The sequence below is a fragment of the Carassius gibelio genome, chromosome A16 (genome assembly GCF_023724105.1).
Source record: "Carassius gibelio isolate Cgi1373 ecotype wild population from Czech Republic chromosome A16, carGib1.2-hapl.c, whole genome shotgun sequence".
NCBI classification, from domain to species: domain Eukaryota; kingdom Metazoa; phylum Chordata; class Actinopteri; order Cypriniformes; family Cyprinidae; genus Carassius; species Carassius gibelio.
This window is the reverse complement of record NC_068386.1, coordinates 3,015,557-3,025,693: the sequence shown is the minus strand read 5'-3', so window position 1 is coordinate 3,025,693 and position 10,137 is coordinate 3,015,557. Positions and strand designations below refer to the sequence as shown.

At 34.9% G+C, this 10,137-nt stretch overlaps 2 protein-coding genes across 5 annotated transcripts in view; one reads left to right on the top strand and one right to left on the bottom strand.

Annotated features, from left to right (window-relative positions):
• The window catches only part of LOC128031211 (HLA class II histocompatibility antigen, DO alpha chain), a 4,182-nt gene extending 2,996 nt beyond the window's left edge, over nt 1–1,186 (top strand). For all 3 annotated transcript variants that reach the window (XM_052619488.1, XM_052619489.1, XM_052619487.1), the window contains one exon: nt 958–1,186. In XM_052619488.1, coding sequence (XP_052475448.1) covers nt 958–1,091 — 134 coding nt within the window. In that variant the 3' untranslated portion in view covers nt 1,092–1,186. The remainder of the gene's footprint in view (nt 1–957) is intronic.
• Nucleotides 1,187–3,904: 2,718 nt separating this feature from the next.
• LOC128030590 (raftlin-like) overlaps nt 3,905–10,137 on the bottom strand; it is an 80,202-nt gene continuing 73,969 nt past the window's right edge. For both annotated transcript variants that reach the window (XM_052618339.1, XM_052618341.1), the window contains exon 10: nt 3,905–9,504. In XM_052618339.1, the coding sequence (XP_052474299.1) occupies nt 9,043–9,504 (462 nt within the window). In that variant the 3' untranslated portion in view covers nt 3,905–9,042. The remainder of the gene's footprint in view (nt 9,505–10,137) is intronic.

Sequence of the window (10,137 nt, the reverse complement as noted above, 5' to 3'; positions counted from 1 at the left end):
TTAGATTACCTAAATAAACTAACGTTTCAAGGAAAGTTTGTCTATTACTGTTGTTTATTTATTCACTCATATTTCTGGGCAACAGGAACAAAATAATCAAGTTTGTCTATTTATTTATTTATTTATTTACCCCCCCCCCCCCAAGAATTGTTTGTTTTATACTTTAAATCATTATAAAAATAATTTAAAGCTTTTAATAATACTTGTATTATAATGAATATAATTCTTATTGTTATGTTTTAACTAATAGAAAACTAAGACCTCAATGAAGGATGAAAAGACCTCTTTTCTAATAAAAAAGTTAGTTTATTTATTATTAAAGATTAATTATTGCTTCATCAGTATTCAGTAAAATATACATATTTTATAGATGCACAATTATACACAGTTTCACTTAAATGTAAGACAGTTTAGTGAAGCGATAACAGAATGCATTTTGTTTATCATCATATTATTATTATTAGCATCTTAATTAAATAGTTTATTTTCACATTTCTGTGTGAGGGAACAAAAGAATCGAATACATTTTAAAAATTATTTTATACTTATTTTATACTTATATATATATATATATATATATATATATATATATATATATATATATATATATATATATATATATATATATATATATACTTTTTTTTTTTTTTTTTTTTTAGCTAACAGAAAATAAAGAAGCCCAATTGTTGGAAAAAATTATTTAAATGATATTCAATCAAGATTTGTACTATTTATTTATTGGTGAATATTAATTATTGCTTCAGTTTTCAGATTTTATAGATGTAGAATAGTGCTTAATTTCACATAAGTCAGTTTTGCGAGGCAAAAGGATAGTACAGTGTATGTTGCTGAATGTAGATCTCCTCCTTTTTTATTTCTACCATTCATTTCTGTGAAGTATTTCAGATGTTTGGATGACTGTTTAATGTTGGTGATGTTCTGCTCTGTGTCCCACAGAGGTGGAGGTGCCAGAGGACTCTCAGGAGGTGGAGGTGGTGGTGCTTGTGATCGGAATTCTTGTGGGATTTCTGGGATTTGTGCTGGGAATCGTTATAGTCGTAATGAGCAAGCTGGAGCTGCGGCCTGAATGAACACAAACTCTCAAACAGCCTTCTATTCTTCTGCCACAAACACTCTAAATCATCTGTTTATTCTGATTTTAAAATTAATAAATATTTATTTAACATTTGAGTCTTTTATTATTTGTTAATGTATTTACTTATTTTATTACATTATTTTATATATTTATTTATTATTATTGGATATCTCTCTTGGATAGCTCATTTTTAAACATGTTTTCTTCATACATTTAGATTACGGAAAGCTAATATAAAATGTTATTTAATAAATCGCCAGTTTATGGCATCGGTTTATTATCCAGGACATGACAAAAATAACAACATCCAGCCCATACAGTAGCGTATAAATTGAATGTAACTGAGAGAATTATTTAAGTCTTACTCCTTTCTATAACAACTTTCACATCATCACTGATGTGTTTCACTTATTGTTATGCTGATGCATATTCATCCTTCAGTTCAGATTGCCGTTATGAACTAAGTAGATCAGGTAATTAATTCATTTACAGTTTGGGCTCTGACAGCAGTAGATAAGCATTCATGTGGGGAGAGCAAAGCTTAATTGCATTAATTAAATGTGGGCTGGATAATCCACCTAGACTGTGTTCAAGTACTGCTCTCTTTGAATGCAAAAACTAAAACTTAACACTAGACTCGAGTGGAGAAGAGTAATGATTGTGCATTACACAAACAAACTACGCACCGATGGTATCAGTTCCTAATAATATAATACTTTTGAATGATATCGGATGATTACCACAATATTCATAAACGTGCATTTACATGAGTAGCTTTTTAGTCATAAGTGAAGTGCTGAGATGCACGAGCCACTAGATGGCGCTGTGTTCCTTCAGTCGGGTTTTACATACTGCACTTGGCTTTTTGGTGACCTGATTTGACTTTACTAAACAAACCTCTAAAAGTCACCTTTGGTGTTTTTTTTCTCATCTAAATCTAAAAATGTGGCATGTTTTAGGACGTCTGTCTATACATTATTCATGGTTCTAGTTTCTACATCACTGAAGTGTCACTGAAGTGTCTTAAGTGTTTTCTGGTAATGAACGTGGCATTGATTTCATGTGCGTGTGTTTGCACTTGTGGTCTCTGTCCCAAAGAGCTTCACGGAGGTCATTTATACAACATTCAATGATTTACTCACAAGTGTTTTTCATTAGTCTGACAGAGCTATTTTTGTTTGTGGCACTGCATACCAGATAAGTTACTATCCACGGTGTCCGTATGTCTCGAGTTATAGGAGTGAACGGGTGCCGTCAGAGTTCAAACAGCTTATAAAAACAAGTAATCCACACCACTCCAGTCCATCAGTTAACATCTTGTGAAGCTAAAAGCTGCCTGTTTGTTCCACACATACCACATTTGCAGTGCGGATTTCCAACTTTAGCGTTCATACTGCAGATGTGGTTCAACAAGCGTTTCTGCACCCAAGTCTGTTTTTGCTGTGCTGCGCGAGCTGGATTTAAGTGACAGTGGATTGTTTGCAGTAAAAATGAACATGGATTGATACAAAAAAATATAGTAATTGTGCATACCATTAAAGTCTATGTATCACAGTCAAAACATTGCCTATGGGTTTTTGGCTAGGTTTAAAGCAAGGAAATGAGCACCTTTAGATAACAAATGCAATAGATGGCACTCGCGGAGGTGTGAAACTAAAGTCTCCAGTGAAAAAGTTGTCTTTTCTGAATCAGAAGAGAAATCTGCACTGATCAAGCTCGGTTTACAAGTCCAGACTAACAGCTCTAAACAAATATGTGGGTGGATTTTGATGTGAGATGACACCTGGAGATAGGCTTTTTCACCGGAGGAAGCGTTATTATTATGAACTCAAATTTTTTGCCAGAAACGACAGGTTGAAGTTAAATGATTCTTTCTTTTCTTCTAATGTTGTACTTCACAAGATGTTAACTGATGGACTGGAGTGGTCTGGATAACCTGTGGATTATTGTGATGTTTTTATCAGCTGTTTGGACTCTCATTCTGACGGCACCCATTCACTGCAGAGGATATTGCACTGGTGAGCAAGTCATGGAATGCTACATTTCCTCAAATCTGTTCTGATGAAGAAACTCATCTTGGGTGGCCTGAGGCTGAGGGTGAGTACATTTTCAGCAAATTTTCATTTTTGGATGAGCTATTCTATTATCTTGGGGTCAGTGATGAGGTTTAATTCATTTTTTGTCACAAAACATTTCTGACAAGCATATGAGAAGCATAAGATGTTGTGTGTGCATAATGTTATTTATTATTATTTATGAATTAAATACACACTAAAAAGTGTGTGCATTGTGATGCAACCTGACATAGAAATGTTGCTGATTTCTGTGGAGCCATAAAATGTCTATGCATGATATCTGTCATGAACACGCTCTTCACATTTCTCCTGATTATCATGCAATTACAATTTGCATGATGAAAACAAAGCCTATTTAAGGACCATTAAGATTTTAATTAATTTTTTGGACTCTGAAAGTATCTTGGTAACAGTTAAGCACATTCCCCGAACCTTTAAGTTTTAAGAGTTTTTTGTAATTAACATTTTTTTTAAAGATGATTCTCATTAGATTATCATTTGGGTAATTGCACTTAATTGTCATGAAATTACTGCCTCAATGCTAAAAAAAATAAATAATAATTATTATTATGAACATAAGGTTTAATTTTCTTAATGCAAAGTAACATTATGTTTTTTAAATGAAATATGACCTGCGCAATCCCTCTATTAGAAACATCTTGAGGCTTTGCTTAATTAAGCAAGCAATAAAGAAGCTGACAGATATTATAGCAAATATAACTTTCAAAACAAATCAAATATAAATGATATTTATTATATTATACAAATTGTACAGATGACATTATCATATTGTTTGTCCTTACAAACAATGAAAAATGTTGATCAATGTTCACAATGGCACAACAGAGGCTGACAATCAAAGAAGCAACCTGCAAATACAGAGGCAGAAATGGTGAAATCCTTTGAGATGTACAAGCTTGCTTTAGCATCTCACCGGCTGGGGGGTTGAGAGGGGAAATGCAGCATGTCTGGCATGTTTCTATCTTCTGAAAAGCAAGAAAACCAACAGGAAATGGACCACAAAATTAGGTGCACATACTTAAATGTGCATTAGTAGCTATGATGATCCTCCCCTGCCGCTGCAGGATGCATTAAAATCAATTTTATAACTGATGAACTGGCACATTTCTTAGCATACAACAAACAGATTTGAAAAAAAAAACCTACAGTGGACGAGGTCAGCTGCTGCATGAGTCACGGGAGATGAGGGTTAATATTACTCAGCATCATTTCACTGATCCTGCCTCACTTTCTTCCACATCCTTGTTTTTTCCTAACAGCTCGTTTGGAGCAGACTCACCGACCCACGGACTGATCCGACTGACCCTGCAGACACAGACCGGACATACCATCCATCAACTTTCTGATGTCATTCAAATCCACGCGGTGGGTGGTAAAGATCACGCATGTTCGCTCTCACAAACTAACCCTTCATCACTGCCAGCTAAACCACAGAAAGCATGTCTACATAGACATAATCTAACCTTCAAAGACTTTAAGAAATGCGTAGCTGCTGTGTGTGTTTGTTTAACAAGGTTTGAGTGCGGAATAAAGGCTGTGTTTGAAATAGCATACTGTTACAATTTCTGCATAATTATTGAGTTAAGGTCAGTTTTGCACTGAGCATAGACACCTCTGACTTATAACTTTCTTTTATACTGTTTCACATTCTATTAAAACAAAAGGCGGCATACAGCATACACTGTGCAATACGCAGTACACTAGTATTCTGTCCCCGAACACAGTCAAGGAACTCAATCTAGATAAGCCAAGCTTATCAGAGCAGATGCTGACAGTAGAGCAATATGCATACTAACACACACTGTAACATAACTGCTATCTGTCAGTGATAAGCAGGCCCACACACAATCAGTGCCTTCAGATGTCCGCAGGAATTGGCTCGCCCTTCATTCACAAACTTCTTTATTTATTGAACTCTCAGCTCTCGTTTAACACATTCCATGGATTTTACCACCTCAAAAAGCCTAGATTCCACCTGTGATACGCAACAAGTAATGCTTGAGAAATACATCTGTATGTAAGCGGAGATTGAACATGTTAAACTGAAAATAGTGTGATCAGAATGTCTTTTCATCGTCAGCGCAGCTGTCTTTCTCCTGTATTAAAACAATAAACAAGGCCTTTCCCCTCCAGCTGCAGTCTCACAACAACACTGTGACAAAGCGCAATTATAATGACAACGTGTCAGAAACCGAATGAGAGCCGCCTTCGCGTATAAGAGGGAAGTGCAAAATGAATTTCTTTAAAGCATTGAAAACGGCATGTTTTTTATTAGGGAGTTGAATGGCTGATGTCCTTTCTGATGAGGCAGAGAGGTTCAGACGCTTGTCCCAGCAGGAGGGGGGAGTGGAAAAGCCATTATGATTTTAAACGTGACCCCTCTGGCCATTAGAGCTAATGCAGACCCCACAGAACCGCACACACACGTCGTCCCTCAAGACCACTGCTAATCCAGATTACAAACACAACATTGCTGACTTAATGGAAATGCATATGCAGCTCAGGTGAGGTGTACAGTGGAATAAAAGTCAACATGAAATCAAAATGGCCATATTTACTTTCTTAAGGTGCAGTAGCAGAATCTTGGGAGCAAAAACAGGTCCATTGTAAATAGCAGAGAGATGTATAAATTATTAATTACACAGAAGTCACTTTCATATTTGAGCAACCAACTTGATCATGAGTAAAATCTGTGTGGGAAAGTTACTGTGATCACACTTTAATGCACATTTCTTGATGTTCATGATGGATTTGTCCCACTAACATCTGACAACCAGTGGTTTTAAATTATTGAAATATTATCTATCTGTGAAATGTTTTGCTTGTAAGGTTAGCTTGAACTGTCCCAGCTAACAAAGTATGTTTTAAGATTTTTATTTTTATGAAAAGTTTTTCATTTTTCTGAACGTTTCAAACATCCATTTAAAAGAAAAAAAAAAGTTTTAAAAACATTTTGATATGTGAATGTTAAGGGAACGTTCCATTTTAGAATTTTGCAACGAATGTAACTTTCAAATGAAATAACTTTTAAAAATGTTAGACGAACGTCCAACTAAAATGTTTCATGAACAAACAAACAAACAAAAAAACATAATGAATGTAAAATGTACAAACAAAAAGGAACAAACATTCTATAAACATTACTGGAATAATGTTTGTTCATAACTTTGAGAAAACCTTGAGACAACCTATATTCCCAGTTTCAAATAAATGCCACTTAGTTTGATATTTGAACTAATGCAATGACATTCTCTGACATTTTAAGGCGTATTCATGTGTGTGTTCACCATAATTTTTCTGCAGATTTTAACAGAATTCCATGTAATCTGGAATTTCGTGCGAGGACGAAAGATTTCCTCATGCTAATTTCAATGGGTTCAAGTTTAAATTTTTTTTGTCTTGGAAAGTGACTTCTGTGTGAGCTATGATTCATATATATCTCACGAATGTGGATGCACCTTTAAGTTTCTAAACACTTTTTGGTCTATTCTGATATAAAAACACAATGTGTTACCCAGTTGTTGTTAACTGCTAAAATAATGTCAAATAATAGTTTTCTTTAACACATAGATTTTGTTCTTTTTTGATCATTTCTAAACCATGATTTAGATAGGATTATACTTTCTATCTGAAATCATAGTCTTGTGATTCGGCTGGATTAAAGGATCTGGTTTCTAAAATACAAGACATTCGCTTCATTAATAAAAGCTGAAGAACCACGTGAACCTGTCACCGCATTATCCTCATTTTCTGTTGTTCACTTGAAAACTGAATCATCCCAGAAGATCAGGGTAATAAAATCATATCAGTCATGAAATAACCCCTCTATCCTCTCACAACATTCTGTTACACATTATCCACGTATCCAGTTATTTTCTTATGCAAATTGAAAATCGACTGCGGTCTCTATAATAACACCGTGAAGTTTCACTCTCATTTTACATCCTCCCCAGAAAATGTGATTTTCATAATAAAAACTGTCAGTATCTTTATGAATTATGTGCTGTGAAATATATTAAAACAATGTTTGTACCATTTCGGTGTGTGCATCTGTGCTATGTTTTTACATGTTTATTTCTGTAATTTGATGCACTTTTTATCAAAATTGAGTTGATGGTTTGATAGTTACAAATCAAATTGCTGTCTGTTTTAAATCATGGCCATCAGATGAATCAGGGGCAGAATGAACATCTTGAGGTGAACATTAGCAAGTGTCTGGGAGTTAATGTGCATTTAAACGCACCTTCTGTGGCGCTCCGTTGTTTTTAACATGAGATAAAGATCCTGTGTGAACGGCCTCTTAGTCATCTGCTAATTAAACCAAGGAAAGGATCTGTTCATGAGCGTATCTCATCTTTCTGGTGTTGATTTTCTCAAACAAAATCACTTTAGAGAGCATCTTTTAGAGCTAAAGCAGATTGTCTCCATGTAAAAGTAAACTGAAGCCCAAACAGACACTTATTTTGCCACCTGCCTCTTTTAAAAGCAATAATACACTCTATAAAATGATCATTCTGTCATCATTGAATCACTTTCTTTTTGTTTTTGCACAAAGCATTCAGTGGATATTTTAATAAAGCTTGTGGCTAAGCTAACAGTACAATATAAATATTATGTGAAAATAAACTAGCCCACAAATATTGGGTAAAATAATATATTTTTAATTAGATGGCCTACCGTTCTAATGCATCTATGGAGCTCAAAGTTATAGAAGCCAATTTCTGCATAATTATGACATAATTGTCACCACTTTGAGATAAAAAAGTCAAAATTGTAAGAAACAAAAAGTTGATATAAGACATAATTATGAGATAAAAAGTCAAACATGACATACTAAATATTGATACAATGTGCTGAAATTATGACATAAGTCAAAATTATGGGATATATAAGTCACTTATGAGATAAAAAATTAATGATTTTATCTTTTCAGTATCAACATTTTATGTCAATTTCTACTCTTTATATCCTAATTATAATTTAGCATGTTACAATTTTGACTTTTTGTCTCATAATCATGAAATCTTTTTTTTTTATTTTTTTTTTTTATTTGTGCTAGAAACCTTTCCACTGGAATGAAGTCATTCATATTTGAAACAACATGAGGGTGAGTAAATGATGACAGAATGTTTATTTCTTTAAACCTGTGGTGAATACGCTCTGAATGCTTACGACCAAACCACTGTACAACAAACGTAATAGAAATATTCCCAGTATGACTCTCCACCAGGTCGTGAACCTTCTCTTCAATTTCGAGAAGCTGACCCTTTCGTTCGGACGTACAAATGAGATATTTATATAAACGTAAACAAAAGCATACACAAACAAATGCACTTCCAACACAACAGATTGCTTCTCGCGGTAGTAACCTTCTCCTCGGAGCGCGTCTGAGATGCCGTCTTCGAGTCTGTCTCTGGGCTCATTGAGTAAATATTAATGTGGTTTTCCCATCCAGTGCATTTACTGATAAACAATCTCTTCCCATCGTTCCTCCCTCTTCCTGGATAGCAGAGTCCTTTGGCTGTTATCGCCTGCTCACCAGCCGTGAGTTAAATGTTCGGCATTGGTTACAAGCGGTGGAAATGTCAGGTGAGGTGTTTGCATGACAGTTAACCTGTCTAAAACCATACCAGTAGTTTCGTCTTGAGTATTTAAAAATCAATAAAACAAGACGTTTAATCAGCATTGGCATTGGCTTGTTTTCTTGTTTTGTAATTGAACTTGTTTTAAGGATGTTTAGATACTGGAAACAAGACAAAATCTTTTTTTCTTTTCTTTTTTTTTGCAGCGAAGCAATTAGAACATTCATAAAGATCCACTTGCGTTGGCCTGGTGGGTTTGAGTGCGTCCTCAATCCTGATTGGCTGAGCTGTCTTCCTGTTTGTCCACCTCATGGTCCTCTCGTCCTGTTTCTTGTGCTGTAGGTGAGGCCTTGTCTTGACACGACTCCATTTCAGCTTCTGTTTTCACCCTACACTCTTCCTCTTTAACGTCTACCTCATCCTTAGCATTTCCGTCTCTCTCACTATTTCCGCCCACCGCTTCTTGTGTTTCCCTGCCTGCTCCTACGGCCTCGTTCCCTTCCTCTCTGTCCTCTTTCTGTTCACTCTGCACTTCAGCATCAGTCTCGTTATTCTGCTTCTCCTCCCGTCTTGTATTTGTCTCTTCAGCGCTCTTCTCGGCTCCATCACATTGCGTTTGATCACTTATCTCTTTCTCTACGGTGGGTGTGGAGTCTTTCTTCTTCTTGTTCTTTGGTGCGTCTTTGACCGAGTTCTTGTTGGACTTGTTCCGTGCTTTAAAGATGACTTTCTGAAACAGAAAATATTGACAGAGAGTTTTAATACTTCTTTTTTTTATGGAAAAATAATGAGATACAGGTAAATATTTAATTAATTGCCTCTTTAAAATAGCAAAAGTCTGTAATGCTGTTTCATCATTTGAGCATCATTTTATGAATCACTGCTTCAATGATAAATAAAAATGTACTTTTGAGCAAAACTCTGTTTATCTACGGTCTTGTTTTAATCAGAATTAAATATAGTAGGCTACTATATAATAACATGATTTAATCTCTTTTTTAACCCTTATTAACCCTCTTTAAATAACAAAAAGGCATCATCAATGTTAAACAAATCCATAATAAATCTGTGTTTATCAATTGAATCACTGAAAGCCCAGCCACAGAAACATTTATTTAAAGTTTTTAACCTTGTTTCCATCAAGTAGAGTACAGATCATTGTGATTTGTAAATGCTCAAAACCTGATTGTTGCTGTATTGCACTTATGAACATGAAATTATGCTTATCTAAAAGCAGTTGTCACAAAGCTGTGGTGTCCTCGTGCAACCACAAGATGCGTGAGATGTATGTGAAATTTTTATTTTTGGAAAAAGTTCATTTAGATTCTCACATCAGTTTGTTTATGAAGACGAATTCACATAT